Source organism: Pterocles gutturalis, unplaced genomic scaffold (assembly GCF_000699245.1).
Source record: "Pterocles gutturalis isolate BGI_N339 unplaced genomic scaffold, ASM69924v1 scaffold16807, whole genome shotgun sequence".
In the NCBI taxonomy this organism is placed as follows: domain Eukaryota; kingdom Metazoa; phylum Chordata; class Aves; order Pterocliformes; family Pteroclidae; genus Pterocles; species Pterocles gutturalis.
Window position 1 is genome coordinate 116,158 of NW_010113119.1, and position 17,280 is coordinate 133,437.

General features: G+C 39.1%; 1 protein-coding gene across 1 annotated transcript in view; it reads right to left on the reverse strand.

Annotated features, from left to right (window-relative positions):
* Positions 1–812: 812 nt before the first annotated feature.
* The window catches only part of USP13 (ubiquitin specific peptidase 13 (isopeptidase T-3)), a 39,078-nt gene continuing 22,610 nt past the window's right edge, over positions 813–17,280 (reverse strand). Inside the window, exons 9-20 of the mRNA XM_010074353.1 lie at positions 17,134–17,227; positions 12,600–12,725; positions 11,108–11,261; positions 10,394–10,568; positions 8,505–8,593; positions 7,986–8,108; positions 6,903–6,929; positions 5,168–5,311; positions 4,027–4,193; positions 3,363–3,525; positions 1,613–1,697; positions 813–962 (exon numbers count right to left, since the gene is read on the reverse strand). Coding sequence (XP_010072655.1) covers positions 869–962; positions 1,613–1,697; positions 3,363–3,525; positions 4,027–4,193; positions 5,168–5,311; positions 6,903–6,929; positions 7,986–8,108; positions 8,505–8,593; positions 10,394–10,568; positions 11,108–11,261; positions 12,600–12,725; positions 17,134–17,227 — 1,441 coding nt within the window. The 3' untranslated portion in view covers positions 813–868. The remainder of the gene's footprint in view (positions 963–1,612; positions 1,698–3,362; positions 3,526–4,026; positions 4,194–5,167; positions 5,312–6,902; positions 6,930–7,985; positions 8,109–8,504; positions 8,594–10,393; positions 10,569–11,107; positions 11,262–12,599; positions 12,726–17,133; positions 17,228–17,280) is intronic.

The following is a 17,280-nucleotide window of genomic DNA, read 5'->3' on the forward strand; positions in this document are numbered from 1 at the left end:
TCTTTACCTTCTCATAAGAAAAAAAAATAAATAGCAGCCTTGCCTTTCCGGAAGGTATGCATTTTAATTTTATAGTCAGAAAGTCTGCTTCTTTTAACCATCTGTAATTCTGGATCTGTTGGAAAAACTTGCAAAGCAAACATTCAGGAGAAGATGAAGAAACCTATGTCTGCAAAAATAAAATCTACTATTTCTCTTTGGCAGAAAATGTACAGGGCACTGACAGGAGGCTGCTTCCACCTCCATCAGGTTTATGCATCAAAAAGGCAAACCAAAATACTATAAAACTGATTTCCAGCAGATATACTTTAGTTGACTTTTCTCACTGTCCTGAAAATAATCTCTCAAGTAGAACATTCTGCTTCGCAGAACACACACACCCCCCTCTCCCTCCAACTTTATATATGATATGATTTCTCTAAGTGGTCTGGATTCTCGCTGAAAACATTGGCTCCTAGTTACCAAAGACGCAAATATTTCTTCGTTGTCTTCAACAGATGCATGGACAGAACAGGCAGGAGCTGGGCTGAACTGGGCTGCTTTTATTCAACTTTGAAACTTCAGTTTTTTTCCATATATGAGCTGCAAACTCCACCAGTAATCTGCATGGTCTTAAGGTATCCTTTAAGGTGTATAAATTTAAAACAACGTACTATACATCACCTAGTAAAATTTCCCCTCTAACATTTAAGATGGCATCAAATGACTGTTTTAAATAAACTATAAATAACTCATGTTTTTCTTTGTTTTTTTGGCAGTCCAAGGGTTAGGGGTCTTCAGTTGGTTTTAGATTTTCTTTTTATTGTACACTTTTTGGGCAGGTTAAAAAGGCTTATGGTTTCTTAAGGCCGAGTAATCGATTTGAAGCCTAACTTGGTATCCTGTGGTAAAAATAAATGTAGCCCAGGTCTTTGGGAGGTCGTTCTGAGGCACAGACTCTAAGGTCATTGTAGATCACCCATCTGAAATGAAAACAAAATTGATTACATTCCATCTGTATAAAAACCAAAAGTTTATCAGGGACTTCTCAGACTCAAACTTCAAAGAGCTTAATATCTAAATTTAGGCATTGCAACAAGAACAAAAGATCAGAGAAACAGCTGAAGGAGGTTTACTGAGGGAGTTAGGAATTGAAAAGGAAGAGGGACATGCAGTTACATGCGTAGTTGCAATTCAAATGAAGGAAAATCAGTGATTCCCAATGCCAAATAATAGGAGCACATCAAAATCACAGTCACGATCAGCACTGCAGTACCAGCAATACTAGTATCAGCCCATAGTTTGATGGGTTTCTGTCGATGAGGAATGAAAGGAAGTTGGGGGAAGCTCAGGTAAACAAAGCCAGATACAGAACTGATGCCCCAAAATGAGGAGATTTGGAACAGCAAGCACAGGAGAGCTGATGGCACGTTTCAGCATAGACCTCAGCGGAATCAGAACCGACTCATCACATCTACAATTGGTAACAATCTTCAGTTCTTTGGTGGGAAATGTATACACAGTAATGACACGTGTATTTTGTCTGTCACAAATACACATCCTGCTCTGTACAGATGCACACTTCAAAGAAAACATTTGCTCATCCTTGTGCATCTCTCCCAATTCCACTCACCTTCCTTCTTTTCTGAGATGACAAACATAGTGGCCGCTCATTGTGGATGTTCCCATGTGGCTGATGAACCCAAACAGCTCGTATCCTGTTTAAGAAATACAAATGGGACCATAAGTCTTCTATTTCTAACATTGCAGTATGACTCCAGAGGAAACTTTCTTTCTAATACTGGAAAAGCAGCTAAGCACTCCTAACTCACTCTGCATCTCCAAACAGTTCCTGTTAAGACTGCAGCATATTTTCGCTTTAACTAGCAGTCAGATTCATTGTCAAACATCAAACCAATCCAAATCAAACCCACATAGATCTGTGCACATACAGCAGGGCTGTGATCACAGCACCTACTAGGAAACGGAAAACAGCAGATTCATTCCCAGTTCACAGAGAGCACCACAGAAAGTGTCAGATATGGAGTTCATCTGCACACAAATTACCTATATGTGTGATCATAGATCCCCTATAAATCAAACAAAAACCAGAAGTTTAAATTTCAGCAGCCCATAAAAGAGAGGACAGGAAAGAAACCTCTTCCTTTCATATGAGGACAATTTTTGTGCTTAGAGTGTCTGGAGAACTCAACATTGGTTCTTGCTCCCCACCCACTCATGCCATTCACCCAAATTACCACCAAAAGTAAAAGGGTACCTTCTTTCAGGATATTGCATAAAGACAGGGGCCTGGATTTTGGTGGAGAGGGCTTTCTGGAGCCATTTTACAGTATCATGTTGGTTATCAGGATTTCAGGCACTCAGTAAATGGTCTCAGTCTATAAAGGCTAAGTACCACAAAAAAAAATTATTCCAAATCTTTTTTTTAAACCTAACGATAAACATGTTTCCCATGTCTCCAAGAGACTTAAGATTGGTCTTTATAACGTTAGAGACAAAGAAATGAATGTTCTTATATAATAACAGCAATGACAGAAACAAAAATCAAATTGGTTATTAATTTTTTTTATAAGAACATTATAGTCAAGATCATAGAATCATTAAGGTTGGAAAAGATCTCAAGGATCATCAAGTCCAACCCAGATGTACAAGTTTAGAACATAATACAGTTACTAGAATTGGTCACTGAAGACCCTCCAAAAAACATTATTTGATATCCTTATGTTAGAACCACCACCAAGCTTTTGTAATCTAGTGCTTTTACACTTACAATAGGTTCTTTGCTTACTTCACAACTTTGCTGTACATTAGCCCCATCTTGTGGTTTATTTAGCAGTAGTATGACTGAGGATCTCAAAGGAAAAAAAAAATAGCAGTACGTGTACGATACCAACTATACCTGCCATATTTAGAATAAGGAATTTGGCTGAAGGGATTATTAAATCTCCCATCAAACCGTAGGAGGACAGAAACTCAGGTGGTTTGTAACAGCAGCATTATTTTTAGGATGCTCAGCCTCTGAACATTTAAACATTCCAGCTTTTCTTTGCCTTTTTATCTTACAGCAACAAAACAAAATGTAAAGCTAGGCCTGAAGAAAGTTGTATGCTGTGACAACAAGAAACTTAGGACTCAGGTTATTCTGAGAGTCCAGGAAAAGATTTTTCTGACCAAACATAGCCCACAGAATTTAGCAGCCCCATATAGCTGGACTCAGCCACAGAAGCAAGATTCTAAGTAAATTGTCTGGATCATGTCCAAAAAACCACAATAACTACTTTCAAAACAGAAAGGAGCTCTATGAGTGGTGTAGGTGTGATGTAACAACATGATAGCCAGTTCTAAGCTGAAGGAGAACTTACTTCCAGACCCATCTTTGATCCTGGGTCCCTCTGACCCTGTCTCTGCAAGGATATTGGCATTAACATTATTCTCCATATCCATCATGTCCAGAGCAGGTTCACTTTCTTCCTCGACTTCAGGGTGGCTGAAGATCCATTCCAACGCACGCTCCAAATTATTGTTCTGCGAGTCAAACAAGCAAAGAGCAGCCTTTAATACATTCTCTAGCATCATGCTACCACTCATCAAAGCAAGGATCATGTTTGACAGCACTGAAAACTTGTAAGATATATACTCTACCTCCATGGGAAAACAGTATTTAACAAGCATTCTGCAGAAGCTTGACAGATGAGAAAGAAATCCTCCCACAGTTAATCCCCATGTCCCCCAAGTTCTCATCTTTGAGAGGCATAGTCTTTAGGCATCCAGGTTGTTTCTCAACAGAAGGTAAAAGAAGCTAAGTTTTCTTTACTTGCCTCCACATTAAAATGGAACATACAAACCACTTTCCCCACTCTAACCCAGATAAGTCAGGCATCCCATACCTTGCCAGAACAGTTCTATGTGTATCAGCCACTAACTGGATTTTTATAGGCATGTTTCAAAGGCATCCGAGCATGCACATGTATAAAGCACATAATATGAAACAAATCCCAAGTGCTACCAATAAGTCATAGAACTCACTGTTGCCTTCAGCGCTTGAATTGCTAGATTCCTCTGGAAGCCCATAGAAATGATAATTGCAACCATCTCTTCAGGAGGTTGGTTATCTAGCCCAGCAGCTCCAAACACAGCTGCTCCACTGGAAGCAACTTCTCCAAATGCAGGTATGACCAATGGCTCAGCAAAGTCTGGAACAAACAAAAAACCATTAATCAGTTTGTTCTTTTGCCCCACTGAACTAAAGTCAACAACAAACACAAACAAACAACAAGCAGGATCTCAAAAGCAGTCCTGAAATCAACATAAGTTAATTTCACTGGGCCAGCTGGGATTTAGATGTGCAGAAAGCCTTAAACAGAACAAGATAATGTGCACATTACAAAATATCCAGGTGAACAAACTCATACTGAGGAGGCTGGGATAACATCACAGAAGTGAAACAACTGCAGGAAAGTAGCAAAGATTTGTATGGAAGCAATGATGACACCAGAATAGTAGACAACCCAGCTGATACACATGTAGATGTAAAATGAATGGATTCCATAGCTGAAATATGTCAGTTAAGCCCAAGTGAAACTCATTCCCCATTTACACACAATGAAGTGTTGAATTCAACCAAATCTGGAGTTTCCTGGCAAGCGAGCGCTCAGGTATACTCAGTGCTGAATCATGGGTCCAAACTTTGCATGAAGGAAACACAGGAAGTGGAGAACACCTAGCAGCCCTGTCCATCAGTAGATAGCCCAAGTTCTAAGCACAGCATGAATGCTCTAGCCTGAGCTAGAAAAGGCTGATATGGAAGAAAAGCATCCAGACCACAGGATTCTTTGTACTTACACTCGATCACAAGTCAGCTTCCCTCTTAGCAGCACAGACCTAGCCAAAGGGTGGAAAACAAGAGAGCTGGCCCACACCATCAGTGAGCACAGGACAGTGTACTTCTGGTGTAGCTTAGGCTTGTTGTCTTCTTCTAGGCAGAAGGTGCCACATAATGATCAAGATCTGCATATCCCAAGACCAGCTTGGGAAAATTCATTCACACCTCCAGGTTTCCTGGGGTGGGGAAGGGGGCTGTTTCTCTGCCACACGTTAGAAAATTTCTACTGATTGCCAAAATGCACAATCAGGTGCTGAGTTTAACTTACATCTTCCAGTCACTCACCTGGTTCTTCCATGTGTGCGATGATCCAGTTGAAAGCAACTTCAGCACCCAGGTTGCCTGTATAGTACACAGCCTTCCGACATGCTTCCAAAGGAAAACCCATCTCTGCCAGTTGCATAACTGAAGACTCATCAATATCTAGAGCTACAAGAAAGGATCTTCTAAAATATAAAAGTAATTTCATCCATTGTATAGTATTTCTTATTGTTACTCATGGTGCCCCATATTACAATACATATCTCCTGGACTTGTTTTAGTACTGCAATAAACCCACACTCATTAGAAAACAGCCTTGTACAAAGCATTAGAGCATTTGTTACGGACTTAGGGGTAATCTTTTGTCTCAGTAATCTACATAGATCCTTAAACCCTGATGAATTCCTACATTCCTTTTTTTATTAAAGAAACTCACCACTGGATTTCAAGGGGTGAAGAAGTTAGGTGCTGAGCTTAGCTAGAGATGGCAGTGTACGCGAGGAAAAGAGAAAGTGGTTTAACAAAAAGACTGCAACTGCCTGTCAAAGGCCCCATAAGGGATGCAAGGTGATTGTCTGCTGAAGGCCTTGTAAACAAATGGTTTGTCTCAAACTTCTCTGTTGTGAAAGACTGCAATTGTCTGCTGAGGGACCCCTAATCCTACTCCTTGTTGATAAGAGGAAGTATGGAATGTTCAGAAGGACTTATGGCCCCACTCCCTTGCTAACGACATCACCTCCCTTCAACAAAGAAAGTTCAGCCAAAGACCATAGCTGGATCCAAGGGCGGTGCTATAATTCTGTAATCTTTTCTGTCTCTATTGTTTCCCTTCTCTTTTTGAGTTCCCTTTTTTCTTTCTCTCTCTCACTTTTTCTCTGTCCCTTTGTCTCTGACTAACTTCACTGGCACATAAGGGTAACACTGTTACAAGTTTTAGTATTAAAAGGTGATTCCAGCTCCTTCAGGGCTTGTTCAGCAAGTTTCTGTGGGAAGCCTCACTGTGATAAGTGATTGCATGTTTTAGCACCGATAAGTGATTGCAAGTTTTATAAGTGGTTGCAGGTCTTTAATATTGTTGGCAATTGTGATATCATTACAGTTAGTAGTTGTCACATCGTTGTAAGTTTTAGTGTTGTTAGAAGGTTATATTGTTATGTTTTCTTTGCCAAGTCATTTATCTTTTGTAATTCCGTGATATTTTTACATCTTTTAATAAAATTGTTGTTTAATTGAACCTCTCAAAGCATTGTTCCAGGTCTTCCAGGTTGCCATGCAGATATCCAAAAGAAACCTTGCCCTCATCCACCCACTGAGTGGGACAGGACAGGCAGCCAAAAGCAATCACTTATCTTAAAGACAGGATCTTGCAGGTGAGAGAAACAACAGCTGCTCAATCTAGCAGTCTCCAGTTGAACTTCATCTCTGAATGTCAGGGTCTGACAGCTTCAGCTGAGATCAAAGTCCAGAGGGAGCCAGGATCAAGCAGCTACGTCTCCCAGAACTGCAAGATCCTGCTGATGAGCAGCAGATAGAAGAGGAGCTCATATTCTGGCTATGCTGATGCTACTACAGACTCTTTAAGAGTCCTGCACACATGCAAGTAAAAGCTGAACAAGCAAAAAAAAAATCAGCTGTTATTTAGAAGCATGCAAGGCAATACCCCATGAATCTCTGAGGAGAGAGAAGCCACTAGCTGAGCAAAAGCCTGACAATTTTTTAAGCAGCTGAAATACCAGTCTCAGAAAAATTAGATACCTACACTCCACAAAATGGTTCGTCATCCGATCTGAAAATTGAGAAAGGAAAAAAAAACAGGGAGGGAAAAGGACTTGTATGAACGTTAAGTAGATTAATATGGGAAAAACAACCCCATGTTTTCAAAGTCATCGAAATATTTGAGCTCATACAGGCAGGACATGTTCATCCTTACATCCCTGACATTTTTGCCATGAATTAGACTAGGGATGTTTCTGTCCAGTGGTTTCCCTAACTCAACTCAGAGCAGATGTCACTGGTACTATAAACCAATAGGAAATACAGATAATGGCTGACCTAAACCAACTCAAGCAAGAATCTATTTTGCTATAAATAAGGTACTATCACACATGCACTTACAATTAAACTAGGTCAGTCCATTGAGCAAGAAGATAAAAAAAGAACAGGCCTTGGTAAGGAGGCTACAGATAAAGGACAAAACTAAAAACTTCAGAGAATTGAATTTTGCCATAGCCTTTGCTCTAATACATGAGTTCAGGTACTCACTTCCTTTCACATGCATACAGCTTGGTATTATACCATCACTATTACAAACCTCCAAGCAAATGGGGCAATCATGTCATAAGAGTAGTTGCATTACTCTTTTCTTATTAAATACTGAGACACCCAAACTTGAGTCATCTGGAGGAAACTGCAACAACCTGGGTCTGAGGTCACACTACAAAAACACAATTTTACTTGCTATAAACCATTTCATTCTCCAGAGAAACCCAGGGTATGAGGAAGGAGGATATTCTAATATTCTTTTTTCTGAACTTTAGTGTAAAAGAAACAGTATTTAAGAAAAAAGCAGCATGTTAATTACTCCTCTTTCTGCTCTACAAATATTTCAGTCATCAGTTTGACATCAGCTCCTTGAGACAGAGACTCAAGTACATCCAGAGAAGTGGACTATGTACGCACGCACAGCTGCTAGGGCCTACTGCAACCTAACAATTATTGTAATTTAAAAATGAATAAGATTTTGAATCTTAATCTATGCCTGGAAAGCTTAAGGAGAATCAGTATATGCTAGAGGAAAAGGGGAATACAGGAGAGAATCAACAGAGAAGAAATCAGTAAATACCCTTTGGGTCATCGGGAATGACAATGGGAGGAGCAATGTCTGGAAGTTCCTCTTCTCCTGGCTGGAGACCCCTGGCCCGAAGGTGGCTGACATCTAGGAAATCTGGCATGTCCACAGAAACATCTACAAAAGTAGAGAAACTGGGTAAGCTTATGAATCCAGCAAAACAACCTCACGGTGCAACCCACTCCTTCAGAGAGGGAACTCTGGTACTGAAGCTACAAACACAGCCAGGATTCTCCTCCTGAAATCAATTATTTGAGAAATTCAGAACACTAAAGCACAATTTAGCTAGGAGGTCAGACTACATGAAACTGTATTTTAACTCCACAGACCTGATGGATTGGTTTAATTTGTCATAAAAGAAAACAATATTCAATTGGGATCTTCATGGTATAAACTTGAGACTCAAGCCAGGTTCTCATTATAGACCAAAGTGTGTACACCTTATAGATTATGTTGGATAGAATGAGAAAAAGTCTATAAAAAGTCTACAAAAGAAATTTAAAAGGCACATACCAAGCTTTTTGGGTATCCAATCAAGGCCAAAGGTGAATTTCTTTATCTGCACCACTAAGTACTCAGGAAATGAAGCAAAACGAGAAGTCCTGGGAAGCACAAGAAATACAATTCAGTGAAACAAAGCAACAAAATCACAAGCAGCACAGATTTCAGTACCTCATGCATGCTGAGATGACTAACTTTAGCCCTGAGTGAGATGAATAGTGATGGATTTTATAAACATAGACTTCACAAAAAAGTTTTCAAGTACACTGGAGTATGGTAGTAGCTTTCTATACATTCATATCCTGATTTTCAGCCCTTGCAGACAATTCAGCTTGTAGGAAGACTACAGAAAACAACTACAAGTAATGTCAATGACCAGCTGAGGTCATGGAGCACCTGAGGATGGATGAGGAGCTGATCAAGAGCTTATGGGTCAGGATTAGAGGTAGAGCAGGGACAGGGGACATTATGGTGGGGGTCTGCTACAGGCCCCTGACCAAGAAGAGGAAGCAGATGAGATCCTCTACAGACAAATAGGAGCAGCCTCACACTCCCAAGCCCTGGTTCTCATGGGGGACTTCAACCACCCTGATATCTGTTGGAGGGACAACACAGCAGGGCATAAGCAAGCCAGGAGGTTCCTGGAATGTGCTGATGATAACTTCCTTCTCCAAGTGACAGAGGAGCCAACAAGGAGAGGTGCTATGCTGGCCCTTGTTCTCACCAACAAGGAAGGGCTGGTGGGGAATGTGAAGCTCAAGGGCAGCCGTGGCTGCAGTGACCATGAAATGGTGGAGTTCAAGGTCCTTAGGGCAGCAAGGAGGGTGTACATTAACAATTAAATCTGCATTTTTTTTCACTCCCTTTCTAGTAACAGTAGCATTGTCCCCAAGGTATCAGTCCACGTATAAAGCATTTCATTAAGCAAAGATTAAAAAGCTGTCATTTGTAGTTTTTCACATGAAAGTACTATATAAAAAACCTAAATTATATTCTTACTGAGCTACTATATTTATCAAAATAGAGGATGACTCTTAAGGGGATCCCTGATATTTGCCCTCTTAGTGAAAAGAAAAAGTTTAATCTTGAACACAACATAACATTTTATGTACCACCATTCTCCTTCTCTATGCTCCCATTTTTCCTACATTTGATCTCCTGCATCCTTCCCTTCATCTTCCAATTCACCTAATTCTGGGTAAAATACAGCAAATGCATCATAAATATAAGGCTTTCCTACCATACTATAAATAACTACTTTCTAAATTCTTGTTACCACCATCTTGCAATTTTAGTAACTTTACCATCTGCAGCATGAAACTTTTTAATTTGAAATAGTAAATTATTCTTCCTCTTTCAATACTTTTACAGACCTAGGGGATGAAGAACAGCTAGATTACAAATTAACCCTGAATCTGTTTAAAGAGTAGAATGTTCTTCCAACACGTTCACAGCTAATACAAAAACCCTTCAGATTTCTGCTGCATTTTTCTCCACTATGTGCACTTGTCTCCCAGTTTTCAATACAATGTCAGTGAAGCTGTATGCTAAGACAGCAATGAGTCATTGATACGTTAAGTGATCTAAAAATAGAAGGTACCTAGCCACAGTAATCCAGTTACAGAGCCCAATTTTCAACCACACCGTGCTGCTGACAAAAATGTAACTGGATAAGAGACTAATTCTTGCTCTCAGTAAGAAATACTGCCCCTGAAAATTGCACTGATCTCTACTTGCTATCCTATTTCTTCTTAATGCTTTTTTAAGCCCAAGATGTTCTTGGTTCTTTTATCTACCTGACTATAAACACACAAGACTGGTTCCTTCTTTTATATCTTCATCTCCATAAGCACAGAGCACTACCATATAGGTTTTTAATAGGCAACCAGACACACACTTACTTAACTCCTGCAGATTTTGCTTGAAGGGCACTGCTCCAGAAATCCTCTACGTTGCTAGGTTCAGAAAAGGCCTGCAGACACGCGCTAAATGGGATCTTGGCACGAACAAGCTCTGGTGGAGGTCTCCTTGCAGCTTCTGCTTCTCGCCTCTTCAATTCATAGGCAATTAATTCATCTGAGAAATATACATGACACTAAAAGCTAAATAAATATTGTTGTAGTTATGATTACCTTCACCAGTCTTATTTTTGCAAGTTTTAGAAATGCAAAAAACTACTTAGCAATAACACTTTTACAGGGCTCTAGCTAGACATCAAAACTTTTTGTCTGCATTGGGGTCAGGAGCTACACTTACAACCACAAGGTTTGAAGGTTTCTGTTCATGGTGAAGACACAAAACTAGAAATACTGAGCAAAAGGCAATCAAAACCTTGCAATGACAGACAGAATCCTGTGTTAATAGTAACACCAACTACTCACTTTATCAGCTCAATCTGACTTGGAAAAATATTGCTGTCTATCTGTGTCATATGACTTTCCAGACAGGAGAGGATTATGTACAATCTAGTTAGAGTCCTCACACTGGCAAGTTGAGCAGCACCATATGCTAAATTCATAAATTAACATACTACCCAAGCCATTACTTGGAAATAACATGCTCTTTTATAAGCAACAGAATCACCAGAAGGTCAGTCAATGGACCAGTTTCTTTACCTTTGTTTGTTGCTGCCTCCATTGGAACAGGTAACTGCATGATGTAGTCCACCCTCTCTGTGTAGCGGACCTTTCTGGACTGGCAGCATTGTGTGCGTTCTTCCACCAGGAACCGGAAAACATCACTAGGGTTTTCTGAACCTATAGGGTTCCTCTGAAAGGAATATTAGATCCTATCATTTAAGTGACAAACATTAAAACGACCAGAGAACCCAAAGGCTGATATTTGTTTTATGGTAAATACAAAGACACCAATCTTGCACCCAGATCTGACAGCTCAGCTTGTATTTTCTTGGACGCAGAATGCTTGCACCCACAGAGAATCCCATTGAAGTCCACAATGTCTGCATACACAGCAGTATCTTTCTACTATCTTTCTACATATAGTAACTTGCAGAGTATGTACCTAATGAATCTGACTGAACCAAGGTGAACAGAAGAAGGTAGGAAAGTGGCAGGTTACAGTAAAGATAGAAACCTCAGGTAAATAACATGGACAATCTTTTCAGCAAATAGAATTGCTCCCACCACTCCAAATCTTCACTGAAACAGAACAAGTAACTTGTGCTTCCTTATCCAGATGGGAATGTCATACAAATAACACACTTTCTCTTTATTGTTCATGTTAATGTCTGTTATCAGGCAAAAACCAGAAAAATGTCTTCTACCACCCTATAATCAGTACATGCATTTTGAGATGTGGAACATTATGCATGCAAATGTGAATAACTTCATCTAGACTGAAACACACGAATAAACACCCTCGATTCTTGGGGAAAAGTGGAAAAAGAGATAGGAAGGATGAAGAAAGAAATGCTTTAAATCAAAACCGCATGTATTTGTAAATCTCCTTTTCAGAAAGACAGCATTAAAATTCACAGTACTGATTCTTCTACACACAGCACTGAGCTGGAGATCAGTGGAACTAACATTTTATACAGAAACATTCAACTGACAAATATTCACTTTGCTTTCAGCACGGGAGTTCTTCCTCCCATAATGGCTCATTGATGTACAGCTGGGATTTGTAAAAGAACTGGACACGCCAATTAGTTTGCTCCCAATGATGATACAAATTTTGAATAATAATAATAATCATAATACCCAATTCATTAATATTCCAAGACAGATTTTAACACGTTAAACGAATGGATAGCATGTAATCACAAAATGAACAGCAATTTAAAAGGACATATGTTCATAAAAGCTTGTACAGTGATGCTTGACCTCTCTATATCTGTTGCAGATGTTATCAGCAGCATTGGCCCTGTGTGTGTGGTCATGCAAGAGTCTGAAGTAAAGAGAAGGGAGAATTAAAGAAACAAAAGTTTCTAAACCAAAATACATTTTAATTAGTGCCATTTTCTACATATCCAAGGCTAAAAAAAAGAGTATAACAAAAAAAAAAAAAAATCGAGCCACTCATGTAACAGCTGTGCCCTCATTGTCCAACATAACCAGGGAAAAGAAGCAGTAATTCAGATTTTCTCACCTCTACTAGATTTATAAGATGTAGGAAAAATTCCTGTGCATCTTGTTGTCTATTAGAGGAAAATTCTGGGTGGCCTTTACTTATAAAAGCTTTAAACATCCGGGGAGATATTCCATTGTGTTGAGGCTAAATAAAAGAAAGAGAAATTTTTTAAAGAAGGATTTTTTATTCATTTCTGGAGCAAATATCCCAAGGTCACTCCACTAGATCTATCTGCGGCCCATTTCTTCCACTAGAGAATTGATATTGTTTCAGTTTCATCTGGTTTTTCATAATGGAAAGGGTCCTGAAACATGATTTGGGTGTTTTAAAATATGGTTTACACCATAGTTCCTACAGCATTCACTCTATTTGATTTTCTATGGCATTTGCAAGTTAAAAGAGATTACTGAAGGTTTGCTAAAGTTTTCAGACAGGTATTATCAGCTAGCAGCTTTACTCATGACAGAACCTTTCCAGAGACCCCTATAGAATCAAGCAGAGAACAACTTTTGTGTGCAGCACACATTCTCAAATGGGTTGTTAAGAACAGACATGAATTTTCAATTTGCAGGTGTTGGTCATGTTGAAGGACCAGCACATACTGCCTTTAGCCATTCAGTTACATCAGTATGAAACCACCCTGAATCAGGAAATCTCTCGCTTCCAGAAGAGTCCTAGTTTTGACTTTCTCACCCTCTATACCACTTTAAGAAGCTTCCCCAACCACCCCAAACTGCATCCTCAAGACAACACCAGCTATTATCCCTTTTAAATAACACTTTGGAAACAGAATCTTTTACTCAGATTTGCCCTTATCCTCCATGAGACCAAGTAATTTTCAATACAATCCAAGCAAAAGTGTAGCCTCAGGAGACATCAGATGCTTTTAAATACTCAGCAATCTCATTCTTTACTACAGTTGGACTATCACACCAATATAAAACCAGAAAAAGTAGCATGAATGGAAGGCATACCAAACACACTAAAAGAGAAAAATTTTACTCTTGGTTTCACCAAGGCAAGGTATTCCTAGAACATTCAAGTCAGAAGCAGATTCTCAGTTTTAATGCTTTACCAATTTCTGGCAGTACCCCAGCAACCACATTAGGCTAAGATGCTCTTTAAAGGCTCTCATAAAGAGACAGAGCCTCAGTATCACATGAACAGAGATATTCTAGGGATTTCAGAATCTTGGGTTATTTATCACTTCAGTGTCTTCAGCAGCCTTTCACTAAAGCTAGGACCAGGCTTCTTTCTATGTCAGAAGCAAGGTGGCACATTTGCCCTGATGTATAATGCAATGTTTCCATTTATACACTTTCTATTCATCCCTTTGAGCATGCTGGAAACATGCTATATGTGACAGTGTATAGAAGAGGATTGGATCTTCCCCTCTAAACCCTTTCCACCTCAAGAACAAGAAAAATAACAGAAGAAATGTCAAAGCTCTAAACAGAAAATCAAGTCCTAGCTGATGACCCTTTAGGCTTCCAGCCTGGTTTAATGTTAAGTGGGTCCAACAAAACTGCTGCCATTTCCAGACTAAACTGCTGAGGTGAAAAATTTTAGCTCCAAAGTACCATGAATATTTATAGAATACCTGGCATACTTTCCCCATCAACAGTTGCAAAACAGTTTAGCTAAATATAGTCTGTGCTGGACCACTGCAGATCTCACATGAATGCTTTCACAGGCAACAACTCCCAAAAACTTTGGATGAACGCCAAAGACCCAGAAAGCTAGAGAACGTCTTTGCATGTAGGAGAAGGGAAAAAAAGAATAAAAATAAAATGAATAATTTATTTTACAGACACAAAGCAGAAACACTTGAAAAAGCTGAGAGCCTAAAATCCTGTGCAATTATGTTTATTATAAATATCAGTACAACTCTCTGGATGACAAAATACTACCCGCATGAATACCAGTATTATTGGGGGGGGGCAGGAGGGTGGTGAGACGCCAGACAAAAAAGCATCCCCAAACCAACAGAACATAGATTTGTATGCCCAGAGTGAAGGAATGGAGCAAGTATATACACTTGATTTTTTTTCTACATAAATCTCATAACAAAGAACAAAAGCAGTAAAAGCTGTTTCAAATCCTAATACATGCTATGAATTGCTTGATAAGGAAGTAATCTGATGCATGTAACTATAACTTTACTAAACTGAACTTATGAACAACACAAGTATGTTTAAATGCCAGTAGATGGCTACTACTACCTGACAGTTTTATACCATCTGTCATTAAAAAGTTCACAACATCTCATTGCTAGTGGTGGCTGCTGGGCTAAACATGGAGATTTAGGTTTATTCAAAGGATTCAAGTCCCTGAAGTGCCAGCACATTATTCTTCATTCATATCCTGTATGCGTGTAAGAAAGCCCGGCAGTCAGTACACAGAATTTCATGTGAGGAGTCAGTGGAAATCTATTCCACTATTCCTTAGTCACAGTGATGCACTGATAAGTTTTAAACTTTATTTAAAGGAAACAAGCAGGATTAATTCATTGTCCAAATCACTCAGGAGACATCGGACTTTCAGATCATGCAAACTACTCTGCACCAGATGCCCGATCCTTGTCCAAAATCTCCTCAGCATTCTGATTCCTATCTGATTGATAGGAAGAAATTCCTATATCAATAACCTATAAGATGAAGGTAAAGGAAAATATCTATTTTCATAGAAATTACCACCACGCTTCTGTGACAGAAGCATGCATGACTTCTATTGTATATAAAACTACAATTTCATATCAGAGATTCTTTCTCCATAAATACAGCTCTTTTCTACAGGTAGTATTTTGAGTATACATTATTAATTGACCTTTCATTTCTAAATATCCCATCTGTGGAGTCTGTGGTTTGACTCCACATGCTGCTTGGGGTCACAGTAACACAGGCTGTCAGGAATACAAATATATTCTCGGTCCAGTTTTCCTAGCATCACTCTAAAAAAAGATGTTTCAAAGTAGACGGTTTGAATAGTAAACCAAACCTAAAACAACAGATTTACTGGGGTAGAATAACATTGTCCCAATAACTAAGATTGTGCTTAAGACAACTGTGAATTGGATGATTCTAGGGAAAACAAAGGCAACTCCAGAAGCAGCAGAGTTTGAACAGAAAGGCAAAATCTGAACTAATCTTCTCACTCTCCAAAGGCTGATGGAAAGTTAAACCAACTTACAAAAAAGAGAAGAAACTTTTCCATCTCACCACTAAGCTACTGACAGCTTTTCTTCTTCACAAAAGCAAGCAAGAACAGGTAAAAAGATAAACCAGTGAATCAGGCAGTGCCTATTAACCTTGTTATTATTATTATTATTAACAAATATTATTATTATTATTATTAACAAATATCAGTCAGGCCTTCGTCAAAAAGCCTCCTTACTACTAAAACCAAAAGACTGTTGGACAAAGAATATGAAGAGGCTTTCTTATGACTGTGAGGGTGAATGTATTCACTGCTGGATGAGGAAGCAGCACAGACAGATGAAGACACAGGTCTACGGCTGTTACAATGATTTTTGTAGCATAAGAGAAACAAGCAACTTTCATGTTGCAGAAGAACACCACAAAGGTAGTATGAAGATTACAGAACCAACAATACCGGAGTTCCTGAAGCTAGATACTTGCTAGATATTGTGAGCTAAATATCTGTTTTGCTGTAAAATTACTGCAAATTACAGTAAAAATAAAAGGACAGTCTCCCACTGCTAACACTCACTATGACAGAGAAATAAAATTCTGTATTATATAAACATGGGAAAAAAGGTTTTTCATCCTCCAATTCCTTTCTTCTTTGTGTCTAGCATAGTAGCTATACAGTACATGCCCCTCAGTATATCTTTGCTCTGAAATTGCCTATTCTGAGAAAGCAGATTCCAAGGTTTTTTCTATTGTGAGTTATTATAAATCAGGATATATACTGTACTCCTCAGGGTGTCTAGAAATTAGGGTTTCAATTGATATCCAAAGCCACATATACTGCTGTGTTTCTAGGATAGATCCCACATGATTTCTGTACCATAAAATACTTGAATAAAGCCCCAGTGGACATGGCTCTGCATGGCCCCTCCTTCATCTACATGAAAGCCTCCAGCATGACTTAATCTTACATTACCTAGACAGCTTCTCCTGCAATCAGATGGAATATTGTCAGACATTTCCCGGAAACAACTCTTTAGCTCTTTATACTTCTTTCTGAAATTTAAGGAGGGCTTAGAACTTTGCTTCCAAATACTCAGGACTGTCTAGATAACTTTTTTTTGTTTGTTTGTTTCTCAGAGAACATAAAGTTGCAAGTTCTATGAACTTTTGCACTGATCACTGGAGCAGCAAAATACTTTACTAGCAGAACCAATGGTTGCTTTAATGCTTCGCACAAATAGCCCCTGACTAATATATTCCTGACTAGAATCCTGCACATTCCACCTTGCAAAGCATTCCATGCTGGATCCACACGTGTTCTTCAATGCCCAGCACCTGTTCCCTTTTCTCAGGATATCACTTTTACCTAGTTACCAGGCTGCACAAACCCAGTTAAATACCTTGTGTTCTTCTTTCATCACCTGCTCAATAAGCTCAGATTTCATGGGTGGCTTAGAGTACTGGCCTGAAAGGAGGCCATGTCCCAATTTAGCCCTGTAGGGAAGAAAGTGGCAGAGTAGAAACAAACGTGAGAAAAACAGGAAAAA